The sequence below is a fragment of the Cutaneotrichosporon cavernicola genome, assembly GCF_030864355.1.
Source record: "Cutaneotrichosporon cavernicola HIS019 DNA, chromosome: 7a".
Classification (NCBI taxonomy): Eukaryota; Fungi; Basidiomycota; class Tremellomycetes; order Trichosporonales; family Trichosporonaceae; genus Cutaneotrichosporon; species Cutaneotrichosporon cavernicola.
In genome coordinates, this window is record NC_083399.1 from 262244 (window position 1) to 284734 (window position 22491).

A 22491-nucleotide genomic window follows, 5' to 3' on the forward strand; every position below is an offset into this window, starting at 1 on the left:
TCATGGCTAGAGCTTACGCTTCTTACGTCCCTTCTCCACCCCAGGCTCCTTCTTGACCTCATCCTCATCCGCTTTCTCCTTGGCCTTCTCCTCCTCCTTCCGCTTCCGGCCCAGCTTGCCCAGCTCCTCTGTCACGATACTGGCGTGATCGGCGGCCATACGCCGCACAAACGCCTGGATCTTCTTATTGATACGCTCGCCTCCGTGGTCGGCGACACCCTCGAGGCCGGGTGTACCATACAGAGCCCGCCGGTTCGCGAGGAGGAGGACGGCCATGGCGCGGAGAAGGGCTTCCTGACATGAGCGAGGGGCATGAGGGGTGGAGTGGGGCGGGTTGGGGAGAGCAAGGGAACGGGGGTGGCGGGGTGGGAACCGGGGCCCGGGGTTCGGAAGAGGGGTGAGAGGGGGAGCTCACGTCGTGCGCAGCCGACCAGGCCTCGCGCGGTGGCATCTTGACTAGAGAGCAAGGGAAGGTTGAGCTACCAAAGATGAAGAGTGAGGAGTGAAGAGTTAGTGGGGGAACTTGGGGAGACATGGGGATGGGAAGTGTGATGAGCGCCCCAGCAGCTTCGCCCCGCCCGTCTATCCGTCACTCACTCAATAGGCGTTTCTCCCCACCTCATGTCATTCACCACTGCCCCATTCTTCACACTATGCCGAAACGCAAGGCCGAGACCGACGACAAGCCGGCCAAGAAGCCCACTGTGAGGCTTGTGAGCCTTACCAGAGCGGGCTGACGCAGTCCTGGAGCGCCGAGGAGGAAGCGCTGTTCCTCAACGCCGTCAATGAGATCGTTAGCAAGCAGATCTGGGCCAGCGTCAAGGATACGGAGCTGGCGGCGCGGCAGAATGGCGGGGTTATGAGTCATTGGAAGATGATGGTGAGTTGGTATGGGAGGGAGGGAGGGAGGGAGGGAGAAAGGTGGTATGGGAGGAGTGGGGGGAGAGTAGGACCAACGCTTAGACTAGTATCGCAAGCTCGTCAAGGAGTACGCCAAGGAGTAGTAGAGCTGTAGGGCGCATGTATAATGTCAGATGCAATGCCTTGCGTTCTCACGTCGCCCTCGATCAAGGTCGCTTCTTGACTCGGCACCTGGCATCACTCTCTGTGAGTGAAGAGTTCGCGTTCACGTCCACGGTACCCGACTTGGCTGTACTATTGCTCCTCCCAGCCTCTCATCAGGAGCCCCTTCTGTCACCCTCAAAACACGTCAACCCAACACCACAACACACTCCATCAACGCACGCTACACCCATCCAATCCCACTCAACCCCACCAAACCCCAACGTCACCACCCAAACCCACTCACCGCTCACCTGTACACCATGCCCAAGGTCACGACCGAGCCGAGAGTCATAGTCAAGAGAGAGGTCAAGAACAAGGGCGGCGACGCCAGCGAATCGCCCAAGCGTGACGTGAGCTCCTCACTTGACCAACCTCCCTTCCACTCACACCAGCGCAAACCCAAGCCCTGGACGCCCGAGGAGGAGGCTCGCTTCGCCAACATCATTGACAAGATTTGCTCCCAGAACCTTTGGCGCGAGTGCAAGGACGATCCCCTCCTCGCAGGTCGCCGGGCCAACGGCATCCAGTCCCACTGGAAGTCGATCGTAAGTCCGCTGTCAGAGATGAGCTCACACAGTATAAGAAAGCATTCAAGTAGTGGAAAACTTGTTAGCCGAGGTGGTTAGCAACGCTGTAGCACATCTCAGTGGACGCGCGATGCATTCACCTGGAAAAGAAAAATAAAGGCTCTACAACCGTAGAGACCTGATACTCATGTAAGTCCGTGTCCTAGTCGCGGCGAACAATCTTGGCGTAGCTCGGTGGCTGGCGCGACTTGATGTTCAGCGCAGCGAAGCGTGCTTCGACTTCTGCCTCCGTTGGCGTGCCATTCTTGGAAATGACGGGCGTCGTCGTCGTCGCGCTGGGGTGCGGAGCGCTCGGCGACACAGGCGAGTGCTGGGCGGTTGGTGGATAGCGCGGCCCAGGTGCAGGCGAATGGCGCTGGCGGCCTACGGGTACGGGCGCCGAAGGGTCGTACAGCGACGGGGTGCGGGATGTCGGCGGCATACGACGGGGGAAGTCCGGGTCGGCGTCCGCAATTAACACCGGCGCGACTGGTGTTGCCAGATTGTCGGGGTTTTGCAAGATCGAGACCGCGGGCTCCGGCGCCACTGGCGACTGCTGTTGCGGTGTCGTCATGTCCGGCCCGTAGTGCGGGGCAGGCTCACCGTGATCGTGACTGTCAACGAACACTTCAACTGCGTCTGGCGGACCATAGTTCTGCTGGACGTGGTGGACATCCCTGCCTCCCGCGTGCCACGCTGTCGCCGCAGGAGGACGCATCTTGACCTTCTCAACCTGCATGGGTTCCGCCCGGAACCCAGCGCCGAGCGGGCCGCGGTGCAGAGGCGGGAAGTCACTCGTACTTGGCTCGCCTCCGCCAGCTGGGGGCATCGGGGACGGGTGGTAGGGGACGTTATTTGCGGCCCAGTCTGGCCTCGGCGGCAACGGATGCTGTCCTGGCTGGGGCTGTTGGATATGTATCGAGGATGCGCGGCGTGAGGAGCGCGACGAAGTGGTCGATGCCTGAGGTCAGCTCGATCTCGCTGCGGCAGCTGCACTCACTGGACTCTGCCTCCCGCTGCGCTTCATGTCAAACGTCGGCCTGCCGATGGACGAGGAAAAGCTGCCCTGGCTCGGCTTGACTGCCTTTTGGCGGTAGCCGTATGGCTGCTGGCCCGACGGGTACATACCGCCAAGACGCACACTGCTCGCTGCACTGCGGGTGCTTGTAGTCGAGCCGCGCGAGTGGGGCCGCGAGTGGACGTCCTGGTACGAGCGCGACGAGATGGACGACGCGGTCGAGCTAAGCGGGTCGAGACCGGGGCGCATCGGTGTTGGGTGTGCCAGCGTAGGGTTGTACGTGCGGCCTTGTTGGAATTGTTGCTGTCCCCCGTACATGGACGGTTGGTAAGGCATTGGCATGCCTTGAGGGATGGGCATCATGGACATCATGTTAGGCCCCTGCTGCGACGGTCCGCCCATGTCTGGTGGGTACCAGACTTGGCTTCCCATTGGCATCATGCCCATCACCGGCTGCATCTGGCTGGGACCCACCATCTGCCCTGGCATGGGTGGTGGCGGCCATGACGAGCCGTATCCACCCATAGGCATCTGGCCGGGGAATTGCTGGTTGGGATATATGAGGCGATTCGGGTCTGCTGGCATCATTCGAGGGTTTGGATAGCCCATGAATGGCTGCTGCATTCCTGTGCAGCCGTCGTCGTAGTGGTTGAAGATAGGAGGACCCCCTTGTGGCCCTTGTCCCATCGGCGGTGCGGCCAACGTCTCGGGAGCTGCATGAGACAATGATCCGTACACAATCTCGCGTTCGAAAGGCATTGTCCGCCTTGGGCCGTCGAGGTCGTCGTCCTCATCCCCGTGCCGCGACGCTTGCCGCGACCTAGGCTGGCTGGCTGAGGTCGAAATACTATCGTCGTCGGCGTTGTCAGGGCCGTAGATCCTCTTCTTGGCCGCAGCGTACGCGAGTTCGCGCTCCTCAAACGTTCGCCGTGCTCCGGATGACTCTGTGCCGTCGTCTGCGGAGACAGACGTCGCGCGCGACGTCCCCTCCTCGTCAGTGACGCTGAGCGTGTCGCGCTGCATGATGCGGAACTGCATCATAGGCTGTTCAGTGGGCTCGGGGACCAGCGACGCGATCCGCAGACTCGTCCTAAACGTCAGAATTGGACCGGAAGATGGGCCAGAGGATGCACACTCACGACTTGGGATCCAGGTTGCCGTCAACACCCACGATCATGGACTGCTTCTCTATTCCTGCCACTGCGCGAAGTCCGTACCACGACGCCAGCTTATAAACGACCATCCGCAGATACCGGGTGGTAGTCGCAAAGTCGAGTTGCTTACTCGGGCCAAGTTGGTCAAGAGGCGAGGTCGATGTCGACGGCTCTGCGGACTGGACACGTGACGTGTGTTCACCGCGGTGAACACGGCCAATGAAAGCTTCAATCTCCTTGCCGATGATGAGGACACTGATGCGTTCCTTGCTTGTCAACGCCTTCTTCAGCTCCTCCTCGTCCTTGGGCGAGCATAGTCCGATCTCAGCGTTGGGCAGGTTGATTGGTGGCGGTGCACCAGATGATGGCGGCGGGCTAGATGTGGAGATAGTCGTGGGGCCTGGGGACGCAAGCGCGCTACTTGAAGGGGCGAGCGAGTCGGTCACACTTGGGGGAGTGGTGCGGCTGGGTGTAAGCAATGAGCATCGACAGAGGCGATTGGAGGGAAGCAGGTGCGGATGCGGAGGGAAGGTATGCTTAGAAAAGGCAAATGACCCACGCGCGAAGCGACAAGACGGGGTGGAGACGCACGACGGCATCTTCCTCAACACTCACCCATTCGAGACCGTGAGCGCGGGGCTTGGGGACCGGTTACCATCATTGTAGAGTTCTCGGCATGCGCCAACGTCACAGTCGGGATTGACATCGTCACCGTCGATCAGCGCGCAGGGCTGGCCGTCGTGGTCGCGTGCGTCGCGGGCGTCCAGTGGCGGGTGAACAGACACAGCCATGAGGCGGGGAGTGAGGTGGTGGTTTGGAGGTGGCGATGAGCTGGATCCCGGCACTGTGTGTGAGCTGGTAGTCGCGGTGTGAGTCCGGATCGGGTACGGGGGCGGGAACGGCGGCTGGATAACCTCCTCGTGGAGCGTAGCCAAGGACGGCGGGGGGGTGTAGCCGCTGTAAGGAGGGGAAGGACCATAGAAAGGATGGAACGGGGGAGTCTGCTGCATGTCCATAGCGCCCAGCTGGTGGAGGTAGTCATTGTAGACCGGCCACATGTGAACGGGATAAGGCAGTGGGGAAAAGAAGTATGGTCCGCTGTATGGGTGCTGCCCCGACATGGTGAGGCAGAGGCGAGAAGGGGGAGAGAGAGAAGAAGAGAGATCTGGCTTGATCTTAAATGGCAGTGTTGTGTGCGCTCTTAGATCTGAGACGTCGCTGAGACAGCCGTCACGTGTACGGCGGAACAGGTACTCACCCGCCGAGATGATTGTGGCGGCGGTCATGATGCGCTGCCGCCGGGCGGCCGCAAAGCTCGTGACAGCGTGTGCAGGGTGCGGAGTGTGCGTCACAACACGTTGGTTGTGAGGTAGTTAGTATGTGTCGCGCGGTGGCGACGTGTTGGAATGGTGGATTGATGGATGGGAGGTGAGACGGAGGAAGGTGACGGAGTGTTTGAGGTTGGGTGCGTCGGCAACGGAGGTGGACGCCCTGGCCTCGACGGAGATGTCTGTTGCCCTGCCGATGCGTCGATCTGGTCTCACCCCCAATCGGATCGCTCGCTGCTCGCTGCTCCACGAGCTCGGCGCTCGATGAGCGGTCTGGTCGCGGCTCACTAAGCCGAGCCGGCGCGATCGGAGGGCTGGGTCTCGTGTTGCGCGCGCGGTGCGTGGAGTGCGCGCGCTAGTTGGGGAGGTTACTCGGGCAGCGAGGAACAGAGGAGAGGAGGCGATGCGCTCTGTGAGAGAGATTTGGAGTAGATGAGTGAGATTGTTGAATGTCGAGTGTCAAGTACAAGTTCAAGTTCAACTGCTAGTACTAGGTGAGTTCGGGACTGAGCTTGGCAGGTGGGATGACACGGAGAGCCAACGCGACCCCTTCCCCCTCTTCCCTCCTCCCCACAGGCACACACCCTCCCTCCCCCGCCAAGCTTCCACTGACCTCCACTGACCTCCACTCCTCCAACTGCCCCACTCTTCCATCTTCCGTAGTCCGCAGCGCCGCAGCATCAACCGCGCTTAGCCAAGCTCCGATCCTGCAGTCTGAATCCGACTCGACAGATACTAGAATACATGCAGGTGCCGTCGCCATCAAACTCATTAGAACAGCACCAAGCAACGGAGCCTACTACAGTCTACAGCTTCGCTTCAGCCTACACCTATGCTACACGTCGGGCGACTCTGGCTTCTCTCTAGTCTTTATGCACCCAACTTTCACGGCGCATTCTCATGGAGCCCGTAAAGACGGCACGCGGGTGGGTCGCGTACTGCACCGCTTGTCGGCTGCGACGCGCTTCTGCGGAGACTGGCCACTCGAGTTCTCCTTAGGCTGCTTCTTCATCATCACCTTCGGGGCCAACCCTAGCCACGCCTGGCTTGCAGCTGCCTTGGCCTTGCGGCTGGGCATCGGAGGTAACGAAGGCGTGCGAGTGAGGCGAGGCTTTGCGGGAATGATAAGGACGTCGTCATCCTCGTCGTCATCCTCATCGTCGGTCGCGAGCGTGTTCGTGATCGGCACTAGTGTGTTGCCTCTACCGCCAGGGCTCGGCGACGGGGACGCCGGTCTTGTCCGCGACCGCTTGGCCTGCGCTGGGGCGCCTGTTCTACTGGCGCTGCGCTTGCTCGGCGACGCGGGTGAGTAGAGCGTGGCAGGCACCTTGAGCGTCTTGAAGGGAGAAGGTGAGACGGGCGGAGTGGGGACGGGAGTGAGGGGAGAAGACGTTGGCGGGAGGGTGCTGCTGTCGCGCTGTGGGGTATTTCGCGCCGACCCACGAGGAGACGAGATTGGCGACTGCTGCGAGTTCGGCGGGGTAGGAAGGTGGCACGCGTCATCCGAGGAGGCTGAGTGTAAGATGAGATATGGGTTGCACTCACGGAGCGGCTTCGGCTTGGCCTTGGACTTTGACTTTGCCTTCGATTTGCCCTTGACGACGGACTTGTGCACAACGGCAGGGTCCAGGGTTGTCTGGAGCTCCCAGTCCTGTGGCCGCGCCTTCTTCCAATCTTCTTGAACGAGGTCAACCCACTCATCCGTCGGACCTTGAACATGATAGTCAATGACACTCTCCCACTCCTTGTTCGGTGTGGTGGCATTGACAAACACAACGATGCCCTTGCGCTCGTGCACGACCTTGGCAAAGTCCTTGATCAGATGCTTGAGGCCGTGAACCTTGAGCGACGTGCCCATGATGAGAAGCATATCAGGGCGGCGCTTCATGTCGTGCGCCTGGAGTTCGCCGATCTGGTCACCAAGCGGATGCGCCTCGTCGTATAGCACGATCGACGGGCGAAGTGTTCCCACTGAAGTGGCGCGCGCCCCGCGGTTGACGCGATCGGCATCTGGTGTCAACACAGAGAGCAGTTTGAGATAAGCAAGGCGTGGGAGGAAGGTGGGGAAGGATCACACACTCACGTCTCTCCTCGCAGGAAGGGCAATTCGGCGCCTCGCCCTCACGGAACATGCACACATACTCGTCGCACGCCTCAAAGTCGGCAAAGCACAGGACGCAGCGCACCCGTCCCAGATCTCCATGCAGCTCAACGTTGCGTGTGCCGTTCTTCGTCAGTCCGGTCCCGCGGCCGCCGCTCTCGAGCCCTAAACGGCGCTCAAAGCCGTCCACGTTTTGCGTGTATGACCGGAGAAGCTTGCCCTTGGCCTCGAGACGACGGATGAAGTGGTGTGTACGTGTGGGCTCAGCCGCCTGGCACGCGAGCGAGAGCTCGGCGATGAATGTGTAGAAAATGGAAGTGGTTTCGGGGGTGGAGAAGAGGCCCGATGAGAAGAGGTCCTTGCCAGTGACGAAGGACTCGGGGTAGCGCGTCTTGACCAGCGAATAGAGGCCGTTTCCGGAACGGAAGTCCTGGGCGTCAGTGGGAGCAATGGCAGGCCGCGAGGAAGGCGAGGAAGGTAAGGAAAGCGGGGGCTGACGTGTCACTATGGGAGGGAAGGTGGGGCACAGGAGGGGGGGAGTCGTTGGGGAAGAGAGGGAGGAGGTGAGAACGGGGGTGGGCGGAGAGTGGAACGGGGTTGTTGGGTGAGGTCTACGGCCCACCTTCCCCGTTCCCGCTGGTCCACCCAACGATGGAAATCACACCTGACGCACATTGTCCCCCCTCCCGACTCCCATCACTACCATCCCCGAGAACAATACTGGGCCCCATCGCATCCAACCACACCCTCCAATCACGTCAAGACTCACCGGAATCCCGCTGGAGCAAGAGATGCCCGCGCCCGAGACGACCACGACACGCCTTGCCTTTGCGACGCGGATGTTGACCTCGGCTAGGGGTCGGCGTGCGTCGAGGGTGAGCGTGGTGATTGCCATGCTGGAAAGTGGAGAAGGGGGAGGGGGAGGGGAGTGGGGGCACGGGCGTTAGCCCGAGGTACCGAGGTGGCGCGCAAGGCTGGCAACAAGATGTAGCCCAAGTGTGGGTGGTGAGTGGATGGAAGTGATGCGAAGAAGCTGGAGGCAAAAGTGGATGGGAGGGTGGATGAAAGGATGAAAGAGATCAAGATGTTTAAAGTGCAACCATCAATGGGATCCGACAGGCCGACAGTCTGTTACTTGCTCAATTGCTCACCAAAACAGCCACAGACTGGGGTTCCATGGCTTCAGGGTTTAACTGTAAAGGGGTGCAAAGGGGAGGGGAATGTTTACTCCATTTACTGGAAATCATACGCGCACATTCAATAAGGCACGTCTACTACTTCTTGTCCAATTGTCCATTGCCTCCTGTATACATGCTACAAGGCTCAAATACAATATTATTATCCCTACAGACTCCTACTCTATCCTACACAAACTCGGCATTCTCGTCCTCCTCTCCCCATTCTTCTAGCCCATCGTACGCATCCTCATCCACCTCGACGTCCATCTCCATGCCCACATCGCCAAACTCTGCCACTTGCGGCGCATTCTTCGCGGCAAGCGCAGCCTGCCGGTCCTCCTCCGCCTGTCGCAGCTGCTCCTCCTTCAAGTCCGCCAAGAACTTGTGCTCGTGGTCGTACGGCTCAGTGCTGTTAAACCCTGACGACTTGGCCAGGTACTTGTAGTCTGCCGTCAGCTCATTCTTCGGACTCGAAGCTCACCCATGGGCTTGCGGTTCATCACCGCATCGTACATGCGCTCCGGGTTCGACTTGTTCTCGCGCTGCGCCTTGCGCCGCAGCTGTCTCACGTTGCGCCCCGGGAAGTACGCCTTCATGAGCGTGTAGTTCTCGCCCGTCTCACGTAGTGCCTGTTGTCAGCCGGCATATTTCACGTCCAGCTCACGCTGAAGAACAGCTCGGTCTCCTCTGCCGTCCAGCGATCGTTTGAGACCTTCTTGCCCCAGGTCGCAGAGTTGATAAACTGCGTCTCGTTGTCGACAATCTCCACGACGCGGTCGCCTGTGCCCGCCAAGATACGTCGACGCTCCTCCTCGTTACGGCGCTGGAGGACCGCTCCGGCGTCGCCTCCTTCCTCGACCCACTCGCCAGCCTCGTTGAAGTGGCCGCCGGTGAACTGGCTCTCGGTGAGACCCGCAAATTCGCCGTCGCCTTCTTCACCCCCGGCAGGCTGCTCGTCGGCCTCGACCTCAAGCTGGAAGTCCTCGCCAAGGTCCTCGAGATCGTCCATTGGGTCGTCGTCGTCATCGTCATAGTTGTTGCCGAAGAGGCCCAGGCCCTCAATGTCCTCATCGTCATCTTGACGGCGCCGAGCAGCGCGCGAGCTGCTCGCGGCCTTCTCATCAGTCTCTTTCTGCATGCGTGCACGTTGCTCCGCATCGAAGACGACCGGAGCGTTGCGTAGGACACGTCCGAAGTAGCTCGGCGAGCTGGGAGGTGTGAGACGCTCAGGCTCGTCGTCGTTGTCGCTTGCAGAGTTGACCGAATCGTCGGACACCTCATCTTGGCTCCCGGCCGCACGCCGCTCAGAGCGCTTCTCGTTCCTGATCTCGCGTGCTTTGCGGCGAATGACGCGGCGCTTCCTCCACCTCTCCTCTGCCTTATCGGCGCGCTCCTTTGCCTTGCGCTCGGCCTCAGAGCGCTGGAACTGATGAAGCTTGAGCGCACGTGCCGAGACCCGCCCACGCGATAACGAAGCGACCTGGCTGAGACTCATCTCCTCCATGTTAACCTTCTCTTCGCCGACCATATCGTCGGCCTCGACGCCGTCAAGTTCAGGGTTCTGAATACGGGGCGGGGCACGGGGTTGGGGTCGGCCGGACGCTGGCGCCTTAGCCTTGCGCTTCTTGTTGGGTGTGGACGCCGAGTTGTCGGCTTCGCTTTCTTCTGCTCCTTCAGCAGTCGCCTTCTTCCGGCGCCCGCGCTTCTTCTTCGGAGCTGGTACAGGCAGCACATCTTCAGAGTCGTCAGCGTCGATATCGGCCTCGTCTCCAGCAGATGAGTCCTGGGTCTCAGAGTTTGAAGGAGCACGGCGCTTTCTGCGGCGAGAGCCCGCCAGAGCGCCAAGGGTTTGAGCAGGCCCTTGGAGGGGAGTGATGGACGCGACAGCTTCGGCTGCGAGCTGCGCCGCGCTGGGAGTGGAGGTACTAGCCGCCCCCACCGCGGATGGGAGATCGGACACAGATCGTGATGCGGATCCGACGACAGGTGGCACGTCGTCCAGGATCGCACCAACAGCTGGAGGTCCGTCGTCAGCAATGCCGACGAATGGATATGCGTCATGGACAGCGCCAACAGCAGGAGGGCCACCGTTAATAGCAGCAACGGCAGGAGGTTGGTCCTCGACAACGGCAAGGACAGCATGTGCGACATCAACAGTACCAACGGCAGGCGGGCCGTCGGCAACGGAACCGACAAGAGGCGGCGCGTCGTCAGCAGATCCGACAGCAGGTGGTCCATCGTCAACCGGGAGCACAGCTGGAGACCCAGCCTCGGCAGTGCTTGCGGGCCCATCCAGTGCAACAACAGGCGGCGCATCAACGACGGCGGGAGAAGGCGCATCAGCGTCCGCCACTATGTGCTTCGGGCGCTTGGGAGGGTACACCCTCCTTGTCCCCGGCGTCGCGGACCGGATGGACCGGTCGTCGTCGTCCAGCTCTGGGGCAGGTGACGGTGCTGCACCCAGTCGCGGGGCAGGACGGACTGGAGCGCGCCCGCGACTCTTCCCGTGCTTGATAATAGGCGAGGAGCTGGACGCCGCCGCGGCTAGAAGTGCCGACTTCCCCCCTCTCTTGAGCGGCGTGCTTGAGCGGGAGGGAGTCACTGCGCGCGACGAGGATGGGGTGGCGAGGGACGGTTCAGGGATGGAGGAGGCTGGTTGGGCATCGACATCGAGGGAAGGAACTACGCCGGAGGGGGGGGCTGCACCGACGGATGGTGGGTCCTCATGGACAGCCGCGACTGTAGGAGGACGACTAGAGACAGATGGTGGGAGATCAACGGACGCGACGGATGGTAGGAAGTCTGCGACAGGCGCGACGGACGGCGGGAGGTCTGCTGATGCTACGGTTGGAGGAAGGTCATCGGATATCGATTTGAGAAGAGGTTCGTCATCTTCGGCGCTGGTGAAGAGCGGTTCTTTCCCCTTAGGAACGGGTCGCGGACGTGGCGGTTGAGACTGGGAGATTGTGGGTTGTGAAGGCTTGGACGTAGAGGGAAGGGGTTGGGATTGTGCGCCCGGTGGCGCGGGTGGTTGTGCCGGTCCGCCCGGCGCAGGATGGCTGAGACGGGGGCGCGGCTTCCCGCGAACAGGCTTAAAGCTGCGTGCACCGGGGAGACGGAGCGCCATGGTAACGGGAATGAGCGAAGAGAAGTGGAACTGAAGGACAATAACTTGGGGCTGGGTGGAGGTCTGAAATCCGCAAGTACACAAACTTTACATAATCCCACGTGACCGCCACTCGCCGAAACGCCGGCTTTCCGCCCACCGCAGCTCACGCTCCGACGTCTTGCCCTATCCGAGCGAGGGCAATACCAGACATACGGTGCTCGTCACTACCAACGGCCAGCGACCATGCTCCTCCGCGCGACCCGCACTTTCCGCCCTGCCGCGCTCCTCGCGCGCGGCAACTCGTACTACATCGCCCCTCCTGTGCCGACGCACCCCCACCACTCGCCCTCTGCCCCCATTCCTCCGCCCCCGCCTGGAGTCGAGGTCGACCCCCAGCGTTAGTCCGCCCTGAGGAGTCGCGTCGCGCAATCCCCCGTCGTTCCCATCACGATTATGCGGCCCCTGTCATGTGGTCGCGAACGTCTGGGAACGTTGAGGAGGACGTTGCACGCTGCAGCGTAGTGAATTCGCTAACTCCAGTTCACGGTTACCCTCAGCTTCCTGAGGTGTCGCTGCAGCTCCGGGAACCATTCGGATGGTGGGACATCCAGGAGCGCAAGAACTTCGATGAGCCGGTGCGTCTTCGTCGTGCGCGAGATGTTATGGGCAGAGGGGTGGGCATGGAGACGGAGTTGAAGCGATGAGCGGAGGTGGAGGGTGCGCGCGTTCTGCTGGCTCCATGCTCCATGTGTGGAGTTGCTGCGTCCCCCGGACGCGCGCTGTGCAATCGCAGGTCATTGCAATGCCGTGCGCGGCGCGATCTCTCGCTCCTCTCGAACGTCCACTCGACCATTTCCGCGTTACCTCTCGCACACCATTTTCGACCATTCTCGACCATCTCGAACGTCACTAACGCCAGGTCATGGAGGAGGAGGACTACCTCGGCATGTGGGGGCCTGACGTTTTCAAGATCGGCGGCGGCGCCGCCCTTCTGGCGCTGACAGCTGCGCTCGGCCTCGTCGGTGCCTTCGGCTGGTTCGTTTACGAGACCTCTCCTCCTCTGAAGGCCGTGCGTCGCGAGTACCCCTACGGTGGACTCGAGAAGGCGCTGGGAGGATACCCTGCCCGCAAGGAGCAGGACGACGTTGAGGAGTAGACAAGATGCAGAACATGGCTAGATTCTATCTGGGCTGGGTCTGGGTTGGGTCTGAGTTGTGGGGCGTGCTAGTTGGCATCGGACTGGAGTGCTCCTCAGGTGTAGGGCTCTAGACGTGGCGAAGCTCACCGGGACGAGAAAGGCGCTCCCACCAAACATGGCGGTGGGCAGGGGAGACGGGAGACCATTGCGAAGAGGAGCGGGGGACATGGTGGTGAGCACGCGCCTGACTCCCGTCAACACAGGCGGGACTCATCCGGCTAGAAGATCCAGTTGCCGACGACGTTGCCGACCTTCTCAATGATAACTGGTGACCACACCGACGTCCGCGCCACTTCGCGCACCATATGAGCAGGCACCTCGCTCTCCAGCGCGTCCACCGACTTACTCCACTCCGCGAGTGTCATGAACGTGACACGGTCCCCTCCACGGAGGCCGCACACAGCCTCTTGCACCTGCTCGTGAGACAAGTGAGGTAACCCCAGCAAAGAGGGAGACACAGTCTCGAGTCCGACGAGCGTGTAGGAAATATCCCTTGTGATCGAGGTGGGACAGAGCAGCCTCCCCGCATCTTGTGTCGGCTCAGCACTTCCTCCTCCAGCGGGATGGAGGACGAGAGTGACGTTCTTCGCGTTGCTGATACTCAGGAGGTCCATCTCGCGCTGGCCCCAGTTCGCGTCGAAGAAGACGTGTATGACCAGATCGACATCGGAGCGGGCGAGGACTTGATTCCGCAAAGCGAGGCCGTGGAGTGTTCGTTCGCCCGGCGGCGCGCGGATGTTCAGATACAGCACAGTAGTCGGGGAGAGGAGGGGAAAGGCTGCGCGGGTACGTTCCAGCGATGGGAGAGGGGGCAGGGCGGCGGGAGTGAAGTGTGGCCAGCCTGGTATGGGGAACGAGTGGTCCTGCACATCGATTGTATGGGTTGCAGATAGCGGAGCAAGGGAGGGGAGGTGCGCTGCGAGGTCGTATGCCCCACCCGCCGTTGGGTCGGGATCCGCCCCGAGGGCTAGTTTCAGCCGCCGTAACCTGTCGCCAAGAGAGGGAGGGGACAGACGGATCGGCAAGCGCGTATATGGCGGTTCGGGGGAGGTGATCGACAACTCAGTGCCCTCCTTGTCCCACTGGAGGAGGATGTGCCCGAAGAGGCGCTTGTTGCAGCGGTCGTGGAGGTCGCGGGTAGCGGTTCGGAGGGATATTAGGGCGGCGGTGTCACAGAGGTCGATGATGCCGTCCAGGATGTGAGGGAAAGCCGTTGCGTCGAGCATCGTGGCGGGGATGGCGGACAGGAGAGGCAGTCTTACGCCACTCAGTGGCGATATGCAAGGTGGAATGATGATACCAAACCAACTGATAACATCAGCTTGGAGACCTCAACTTGGGTCACGTGCCGCTTACTTCATCCGACTCGAATCGTTCGGAACGGACCGTTCGGACCGTACAGTTGAGTGACCGCAGCCAGATTGCTTTGGATACTGTGAGGTAGGGATGATGAGTGGTGATGAGGTGGTCTGCCTGTGTGCATGAGGATGGAGAGATCTAACAATGGCATGCTTCACACACAGCCTACCACTGGCAGATGGGCGACAAGCTGCCGACCCGTCGAATTTGACACACATCTTCGGCCTCGCTTCTCACGTCACCTGAACAGTTTGCACCACTACTTACTCGCCTCTCTCTCCACTGGCCCTCACTCACCATCACCCGCAACCTCTCACTCACTCTACACATGACCAAACCACACTTGACTCAATTTCCCACTCCTTGAGATTCTGCCCAAGGCCGACGGGTCGCGGAAGAAGCGTGAGGTCGAGGTGAAGGAGGAGGATGGGTAGGGGATGATACTATTCAGATGGGATATGATACACTTGCAGAATCTACTTCGTACTCTCGGGGGATGGCCTCGGCATGGACTCGGGCGTCGACTGGGTGTTCTTGATGGGCCGCTGACTGGCGAAGAGCTCGTCGGCCGCCTCGCAGGCCTTAGCTTGCGCTTGCGATCACCATGCTTGGTGCGCGCGTAGGCCTGTCCCAGCTGCCCGAAGTCAGGCGAGAGGTTGGACTGAGAGCCTCATTAGAAGTGGTGTGGGGAAGGTAGACCAAGGAAGGCGGACACGTAATGACTCGTCGTACGAGAGCTTGTAGTGTAGGTCAGGCTGGGGCATCGTGACGGCGAAAGAGGAGAAAGATTGCTGCGAGTTGCTGATGGGACAGAAGTGTTGATGCTTGGTCTGGTTAAGTGATGGAGTGATTACAAGACGAGGAGATGTGGGCGATCATGGGTGAGGAAGGTGTGTTGACGGGGAGCAGCTCTCCACCGCTGAACTGCGGGTTCACAGCGGCCACCGAGCCTCGTCGCCACCCTACTGACTCCCGACGAGGAAAGACGCCTTGCCGTTGTTCAGTGAAGGTGATATATAGTGTACAAGTACAACTCAATGTCGATAGCTATTCTCATGTCGCCATCGCCGCTTTCGCCACAAGGAGGGTCATCCAAACGCAACTTCTGACAAGGATTCGAACTGGTGCCAAACACGAACCAGGCACCACCTCCACTTTGACCTCCACCTGGGGCGGGGCCACACACAGACTTCTTCACAAGATATACAATCAACTATCAAGACTAGTTAGCTACTTAGATCCTTAAGTACGTCGGGATTGTGGAGCGTCGTCAGGAACCCAACAAAACCATGTGCAGGCCACGTGTTAGTGTTGGTTTTGGCCCCTGGGATTGGTGGAACTAGAACCGGGCTACCGTAGTAATTGGAGTAGATGCATAGAACGATACTAGTATATCGCCCTTAAGTAGACTGATAAAATGACGTGTATTTATTTCTGTATGTGATTCTCAACACTCCCCGTACGCTTGACGGTGAGTTTTTATGTGACAAAAGCGTATTTCTGAGAATATTACAGTATTTGTGTGAGACGTAGATGGGTGCGCGCAAGTTGGTGGCTAGGCCCTGCAAGAGGCTTAGTTAGAACGTCGGCGCGCTGCTTGGAAGTCTTGATGAAGCGGAGCTTGATGTATCGCTCGGAAACGTATTCCCGCAGCATGTGTTTGCGAATATCGATGTGCTTATTGAGTGGGAATGCCGTGGGGCGATCTCCGAGCTTGATGGCGGCTTCGTTGTCGATGTAGAGCGGTGTCGGACCTTGTTGCGGAAATCCTAGATGATCTAGAACTCGGCGTAACCAGATCGCCTCACGTGCGCCCTCGGAGGCGGCGATGAATTCGGCTTCGGCGCTGGACTGTGAGACGGTGGCCTGACGGCGTGAGGACCAGGTGACGGGGGAGTCGTGGAAGTAGGTGACGATTCCGGTGGTTGAACGACGGGTTTGAAGACATGAGGCGTGATCGGCGTCGGCGTACACTTCGAGCGGCGTTGTTTTGCCGCCGAGAGTGATACCGGTCGTCTTGGTGTGAGCGAGGTAGCTTAACGCGCGTTCGGCAAGTGCGAGTGTACGTTCCGTGGGTGCGTTGCTTGCACGCCCAAGGAAACCGGCGGAAAACGCCATATCAGGGCGTGTGGCGCCGGCTATCCACTGGATGGTGCCGACAATTTCTTGGTAGTACGTGCGACGTTCTGCCGTGAGTTCGTCGGTAGTGTCGGCGTCGGTAAGGAGCTCCCCGTACGTCTTGCTGCTGACGGGAAGAGGTGCGTTGCGGCCTGCGCCGCGAGTGGAAATGTTGAAACGTTCGGAAACGTTTTCAACGTAAGTAGGTTGCGATAGTGTGATGGTGCGCAGTAGACGATCGCGGTCGACGCGCACGCCGAGGATGTACTGCGGCTCACCTAAGTCGGTGATGGTCCAGTGATTGCGCATTGCCGTTTTGATGTCGTTGAATTCTTCTTTGGTGCTTGTGGCACAGATGATGTCATCAACATATGCAGAAATGTAAGCTCGTGTGCCGTTGTTGTTGCGGCAATAGAGCCCCCACTCGTCTGGGCAGCGTTGGAAGCCCATGGCGGTGAGACGGGTGTTCAGTTCGATCCACCAGACTCGTCCGGACTGCTTGAGCCCGTACAGGGATCCGGTGATGCGAAAGACGTCTGCATTCGGGTCTGAAAGCCGTACACCGGGTGGTGTGTTGAGGTAGATTTCCTCTTCGATGACGCCGTTGAGGTATGCTCCTTCGACGTCGATTTGCCCTAGCTCGAGATTGTAGACGGCTGCTATGGTGAATAGCAGGCGTAGGCTGCTCATGCGGGCGACAGGTGCGTAAGTCTCATCATAGTCGACGCCGTGGATTTGCGTGAACCCACGGGCTACTAGACGTGCTTTGAACTTGGTGATGTTGCCGTCGGCGTCGCGCTTGCGCTTGAACACCCACTTGGCGGTGATGGCGCGACGCCCGTCTGGAAGTGTCGTTTCGACCCAGGTATTCTTGTTGTTGAACTGTTCAATCTCACGGCGCATGGCGTCACGCCACTTCTCGGCGTCGGGACCCGCCATGGCTTCGGCGACGGAGACAGGTTCAAGGTTGTCGTCAGCGTCGGCGTCGGCGTCGGAGATCGGGCGCACGGTCGCGATGATGTCATCGACATTGTTGACGCCGAGCTCTTCGAAAGTGACGATGCTGTAGTCTCCTTCCTCGTCTCGGAAAGCGTCGAGAACGACAAATGTGGCGATGTTGTTGTCGAGGGATGTGGTGCCTGCAGAGTCTTCTGCACGCTGTTGTTCCTGTTCCGGTCGCACATGTTCGATTTGTTGTCGGATCTGTATGACTCGCTCCTCCTCGTCCTCGATGGTGTCTTCATTTGCGTTGTCGCCTGTGATACCGGTGAGGTCGACGTCTGGGTCCGACTGTGTGTCATGGTAATCATCTGGAAATGGTACCATAGGTTGCGAGCGATCCACTGGATTGAATTGGTAGAGGTCTCGGCCTAGGGTAACTGTGTCGTTGTTGAGCAACACCCACCAGGCGCTGAAACGAGGTTCTCGAGCTAGAACACGTCCTGGTAGCGATCGAACTCGTTCGAACGTGAAATTATCATCATCCTTTTTGAGCAGGCGCATTCGGACGTGCACACGTTCGCCGAACGGGCGGATATTGGCGAGGTTCGGCGGCCGCCCGTTGAACGCTTCGTATGCAGTACATCCGTCGTCAAGAAACGTTGTCATATTGAGGATGTTTGACGTGTAAACTGCGCTGTACAACCAGTATTTGGTGTCCATGTTGGAGGCATTGAGGATTGCCGTCTGGTGTTCGGCGGCAGTGCGATTGAAGCGTTCAATGGGACCGTTGAGCGCTGGGTCACCTGGTGGTGAGACGTGGTGTTGAATTCCCATGTCGGCATAGAAACGACGCATTTCGAGGGAATTGAATTCTCCTCCTCCGTCGGTGCGAACAATCTTGACCGTAAGACCTGTCATGGTCTGCAGGACTTTGATATATTGTCGTAGGATTGGTCCTGCCATAGCCTTTGTTTTTATCGGGTGGAACTCACGATGACGGGCAACGTCGCTGATGATAGAACAGAGGTACTTCTGGTCATCGAAACTGACGGGATTGATGGGCCCTTTGATATCACAGTGTACCATCTCGCCCCATGCGTTTCCGCGAGGAGATGGGCCTGTTCGGGGGAGAGCTGCTGTCTTGAACGGTGCGCAGTGCGGACAATCGATGGTCTTCCACTTGTCATCTTTGACGTCCTCTTTGGTGACGCCGTCGACAAGGCCTTTGTTGATGAGCTCGAGCATTTTGGTGCGCGAGAGGTGGCCTAGACGATAATGAATGTCGACGAGCTTGATGCCATCTGGACGTGTGAGCGTTATAGGTGCAACTGTGGCAGCGATTGTGGCAGTGGATGTGGCGGTGACGTGAGACATGATGACGTTATCGTTTTCGTCTTCTTCTTCCTTCTCCTCCGTCGTCGTGCCATCGGCGACGTCTGTGTCGACATCGAATGAGAGGAAAGTGTGGCGCAGATGCGCTGGGAGTTTCTCAAGTGTGAGATGTGCAATTTTGTTCTTCATGTACATGCCGTCATCAGTGTCGACGGTCCATCCTTCTTCGACGAGCTGTCTCTGCGATAGAATGCGACCGTACGTGTCGCTGGAGACGTGTACGTCATGGAATGTGACAGTACCATGCTCGAGCTTGAGCGGCATGTCACCAATATGCGTGATTGTGATGAAATTGTTGGTGAAACCGAGACCAACTCGCTTCGGCTCACTGAGCTTGCGCACGTTGATGAGGTGTTTGACAGAGCCTGCGAGGTGGATGTCCGAACCGTTGTCAACGAGGAAACGTAGAATCGTGGGATCCTGGAAAGGATTTGTCGATGTGGTGGATGCGCAAATTGCAGCGGAGAGCCCAACTTTGCCGTTGGGGCCGGTTTTGTTCTTCGGTGACGACGTAGACATGTTGTCGCGTGGTTCGAGCTTCGAATACTCGAGGATCTTGGAGGAAAACTTGAGTGCACCGCAGTCCTTGGTACTATGCCCTGAACGTTCATGAATCTTGCACCAGTTTCCGTTTGCTTCCATTTGCTTGATCTGGTCTTCGTTGTACGTCCTGGGAGCCGTTTTGCGGTCACCGCTACCTCCCGCAGTATTTCGGTTGAAGGTTGCAGTTGAATTTCCTCGACCGCGGCGGTTGCGGTCGCTTCGAGCGGGTTTGGCAGACTGAGACGTATCAATTGTGGCTGAGATAAGACTCGATCCTGTGGATTTGGTGATGACGGGCTCGTCGAGCTGTAGAAGACAAACGTAATTTGCGAATTCACGTTGCCACACCTTGAAAGTGCGTTCTGTGTTGGCGTTTACTGCAGTTCCAACGTGGAGGCGTTCGGTAACGGTGAGGCTTCCTGTGAATAGTCGTACGAGCTCGGCGTCGGAAAGGCATGTCCCGTACGTAATGATCTTGGAGTTGAGCTCGTTGAAAGCCGTAAGATGCTTGAGTAAATCCTTGCTCTTGCAGTCCTTCTTGAGCTTGAGGGCGTTGAGCTGACGGATGTACTGGTCTGCAAGCTGGGTGTCGTCCATGGGACGATAGACGTCACAGATGGCGGCGTACATTTCGTGTGCGCTCTTGTGATAGTTGTAGAGCGGAGCGATAGAGTCATCGAGCGTATCTTCGAGAGCAGAACGTGTGCGCGATTCTCGGGTTGCCCAATACTGCCACTGGCGCAGTTCGTCGGTAGACAGCATGCGCACGCCGATGGGCTCGGAGGATTCGTTGTCCTTGAAGTCGAGGACCTTGGGCGGAGACTCGGCGTCGATTTCATCTTCATGGCATGCAAGAGCGGCCTTGAGGGAGTTCGCTAGGTTGCTGACGTTTGTAACGCGATGAGGCTCAACGGGGCGTGTCTCCTCATGGAGATAGTTGACAATGCCGCAGATACGTAGCTGCGACTTGAGCTTGAGGTTCCATTGATGGAAGTTCCCATGGTTCTTGAGCTTTGGAACGTTTGCCTTAATTTCAGATGGCTTGAGTAGTTGAGACTCGGACATGGTGAGGAAGTCGGAGTGTGGGAAGTTCGGAATTGACTGTGGGAAAGTGGAGGTTGACGGAAGCATGCTTCCGGAGACGTTGTGTTGTTGCGAAGTGGGAAGTGGAGGTGCACTTCCTAGAGGTGCTTTCTCACGCCGTGTGCGGGCGCGAGCTGGAGAGGGCGACGGCGTTGATTCAGCTTCTGCAGACGAGCTAGTGGATGACGCAGTGCCTTCGTATGGAGCGGTGAGACCGAGGGGCGCCGGCGGTGGCGGCGCTTGTTCGACGGTCTGCGGAGACGTCTGTATGGAGACGTGTCCGACTTCAGCAACTCCTTGGGAATGGCTGGCTTGGCGCCGTGCATGTTGGTCCGGGTCGTCGACTGCAGGTTGAAGTTCACCTTTGTCGCTTCGGAGTTTGCGGCCCTCTGGTGGTGCCGCCGCCTCCTTGGGAGGCGTCTTGAAGGTGCGCCGCTGGTCTGCGGCGCTGCCTCGTTGCTCAGTCGGTAGGCTAAGTGACTCTTAATCTGTTGGTTTTGGCCCCTGGGATTGGTGGAACTAGAACCGGGCTACCGTAGTAATTGGAGTAGATGCATAGAACGATACTAGTATATCGCCCTTAAGTAGACTGATAAAATGACGTGTATTTATTTCTGTATGTGATTCTCAACAGTTAGAGGGAGTGGGTCGGTCAGTTGTGTCGGTCAGTTGTGTCAGTCAGTTGTGTCGAGTCATGACAGTTGACTCAACCGACACATACCATGGGTGTCGGTTGAGTCATAACATGGCTGTGTCGGTTGAGTCATAACATGGCTGTGTCGGTTGAGTCGAGTCCTCCTCTCCAACGTTCTCATCTACTCACTCCCTCATTTCACACAAACGCAACTCCACAGCCTTACAAACAATCCATCCACTCGATGACACCTGTCCACAACACGCGCTCTTCCCGAACGCGCTCTTCCACCGACGCCGCCGCTACACACGTCGACCACGCCAAAGCCAAGGCCCGCCTCAACCAGAGAAGAGCTCCCAAGCCCAAGATGCTCCCCAATCGCAAAGTACTTGACAGCACGGCCTTCCCGCATGTATTTGAGCGCATCATCGACCTCGCGCCGTTCGAGGTACTCCTCACTCTCCGCTTCGTATCCAGAGCGACACGGACGCGCGTCGACAAGCTCCTTTGGAGGCATGTGGCTATGGGAACACCGGGCAATTGGGACTGCTGCGATCTCACCGAGCCGTTTCCGCCTTACAACTCGCTGCCTCGAGAGGAGCGGGAGGGACCCATGTTCGGCGATCCTGTGCTGGACGAGAACTGGGTCCCAGACACCGTTCCGGCGGGTATACCCATCAACCGCATCAACTGGGAGAAGGAGACGGAGCGCCGGCGCAGAGTTCGTCTCGATTGGGGTGTGCGGAACGATATTCGCGTAGTTGACAACTTTGGGGGCAACGAGAACACGGCGTTCGATTTCCCCGACGCTGTGGTGCGCTACATCTGGCCGACCTTCGATATCGGTACCGCCAAGTCGTTCGTATACTATATCCGCCTGCCGCAGACCCTCATCTCCCACCTCCACTTCCACATGCCAAGCAGTCTTCTCGCCGAGCGCGTTATCTTCCGCTCGCTCGTTGACATTCCCGTGATAGAGGAGAGACTCTTCTCGTGGGTGCCCTTGTGCATGAACCACCGCCCCCGCGACGCTCTCAACCTCAAGATGAAGTCGCTCGCCTACGTGTTCGAAGTCTTCAAGGATGGACCCGGACGCAAGGTTGAGGAGGAGAAGCTTGCGGGTGCGATCAAGGGCCTTGATGTCGCCGTGGGCGCCGTCCTCTCGCTCGGGCTCAAGGTCACCATCGCAGGCCTTGAGCGTATCCCCCTCCACGCACTCGGGTTTGCGCCGACCACTAGCCACGAGAGCGTGTGCGACGTTATCCGCTCTGCCGTGGCGGAAAGCGCACGCAAGCACCTCGCCATTTATGCTGATGACGACCCAACCCTCATTCCAACCTTCGATGAGGCGATGACCGGCTTCACCATCTGCACATTTGAGGAGTGGGCGGCGACCGCCGATCCTGCAGAGGTCGCCAAGCCCGACATCGACCCCAATTTCCTCGGCAACCCCACGTACGTCGAGTCGCATGTTGCACCCCAACTCCCATTCAACCCCATGGGCCCTAGGGACAACGGCGTTTACGGCCACGACCCTTCCGACAGCGACTTTTCCGACAACGACATGGCCTTTGATGGCGGGTTCCTCGACGACGACGACTTTGACGAGGTCTGGGAAGATGACGAGGACGAGGACGGCTTCCCGGGCGTCATTAACATCATTGGTAGCTAAATCTGAGATACATACAACCTATGCGACACGT

The 22491-nt window shown here is 58.9% G+C and overlaps 10 protein-coding genes across 10 annotated transcripts; 4 read left to right on the top strand and 6 right to left on the bottom strand.

Moving 5' to 3' along the window:
• Nucleotides 1-6: 6 nt before the first annotated feature.
• Nucleotides 7-451, bottom strand: CcaverHIS019_0700980 (uncharacterized protein; the record flags this gene model as incomplete). The annotated part of the gene is made up of 2 exons (XM_060603504.1): nucleotides 7-294; nucleotides 416-451. The coding sequence occupies 2 exons, from the start codon at nucleotides 449-451 to the stop codon at nucleotides 7-9; spliced, it is 324 nt and encodes a 107-aa protein (XP_060459791.1).
• A 202-nt stretch (nucleotides 452-653) lies between these two features.
• CcaverHIS019_0700990 (uncharacterized protein) lies at nucleotides 654-1004 on the top strand (the record flags this gene model as incomplete). Its single annotated transcript, XM_060603505.1, has 3 exons — nucleotides 654-704; nucleotides 743-880; nucleotides 969-1004. The coding sequence occupies 3 exons, from the start codon at nucleotides 654-656 to the stop codon at nucleotides 1002-1004; spliced, it is 225 nt and encodes a 74-aa protein (XP_060459792.1).
• Nucleotides 1005-1325: 321 nt separating this feature from the next.
• On the top strand, nucleotides 1326-1663 carry CcaverHIS019_0701000 (uncharacterized protein; the record flags this gene model as incomplete). The annotated part of the gene is made up of 3 exons (XM_060603506.1): nucleotides 1326-1415; nucleotides 1458-1610; nucleotides 1643-1663. 3 exons carry the CDS (start codon nucleotides 1326-1328, stop codon nucleotides 1661-1663), a joined length of 264 nt encoding a protein of 87 aa, XP_060459793.1.
• Nucleotides 1664-1794: 131 nt separating this feature from the next.
• On the bottom strand, nucleotides 1795-5089 carry CcaverHIS019_0701010 (uncharacterized protein; the record flags this gene model as incomplete). The annotated part of the gene is made up of 5 exons (XM_060603507.1): nucleotides 1795-2592; nucleotides 2632-3739; nucleotides 3789-4268; nucleotides 4419-4647; nucleotides 5062-5089. The coding sequence occupies 5 exons, from the start codon at nucleotides 5087-5089 to the stop codon at nucleotides 1795-1797; spliced, it is 2643 nt and encodes an 880-aa protein (XP_060459794.1).
• A 940-nt stretch (nucleotides 5090-6029) lies between these two features.
• On the bottom strand, nucleotides 6030-8127 carry HST3 (uncharacterized protein; the record flags this gene model as incomplete). The annotated part of the gene is made up of 4 exons (XM_060603508.1): nucleotides 6030-6643; nucleotides 6677-7141; nucleotides 7215-7662; nucleotides 8002-8127. 4 exons carry the CDS (start codon nucleotides 8125-8127, stop codon nucleotides 6030-6032), a joined length of 1653 nt encoding a protein of 550 aa, XP_060459795.1.
• A 469-nt stretch (nucleotides 8128-8596) lies between these two features.
• CcaverHIS019_0701030 (uncharacterized protein) lies at nucleotides 8597-11537 on the bottom strand (the record flags this gene model as incomplete). The annotated part of the gene is made up of 3 exons (XM_060603509.1): nucleotides 8597-8856; nucleotides 8892-9039; nucleotides 9075-11537. The coding sequence occupies 3 exons, from the start codon at nucleotides 11535-11537 to the stop codon at nucleotides 8597-8599; spliced, it is 2871 nt and encodes a 956-aa protein (XP_060459796.1).
• A 225-nt stretch (nucleotides 11538-11762) lies between these two features.
• On the top strand, nucleotides 11763-12675 carry CcaverHIS019_0701040 (uncharacterized protein; the record flags this gene model as incomplete). Its single annotated transcript, XM_060603510.1, has 3 exons — nucleotides 11763-11916; nucleotides 12060-12154; nucleotides 12439-12675. The coding sequence occupies 3 exons, from the start codon at nucleotides 11763-11765 to the stop codon at nucleotides 12673-12675; spliced, it is 486 nt and encodes a 161-aa protein (XP_060459797.1).
• A 260-nt stretch (nucleotides 12676-12935) lies between these two features.
• On the bottom strand, nucleotides 12936-13943 carry CcaverHIS019_0701050 (uncharacterized protein; the record flags this gene model as incomplete). The annotated part of the gene is made up of 1 exon (XM_060603512.1): nucleotides 12936-13943. The coding sequence occupies one exon, from the start codon at nucleotides 13941-13943 to the stop codon at nucleotides 12936-12938; it is 1008 nt and encodes a 335-aa protein (XP_060459798.1).
• A 1642-nt stretch (nucleotides 13944-15585) lies between these two features.
• On the bottom strand, nucleotides 15586-20136 carry CcaverHIS019_0701060 (uncharacterized protein; the record flags this gene model as incomplete). Its single annotated transcript, XM_060603513.1, has 1 exon — nucleotides 15586-20136. One exon carries the CDS (start codon nucleotides 20134-20136, stop codon nucleotides 15586-15588), a length of 4551 nt encoding a protein of 1516 aa, XP_060459799.1.
• A 1019-nt stretch (nucleotides 20137-21155) lies between these two features.
• On the top strand, nucleotides 21156-22460 carry CcaverHIS019_0701070 (uncharacterized protein; the record flags this gene model as incomplete). The annotated part of the gene is made up of 1 exon (XM_060603514.1): nucleotides 21156-22460. One exon carries the CDS (start codon nucleotides 21156-21158, stop codon nucleotides 22458-22460), a length of 1305 nt encoding a protein of 434 aa, XP_060459800.1.
• Nucleotides 22461-22491: the final 31 nt, after the last annotated feature.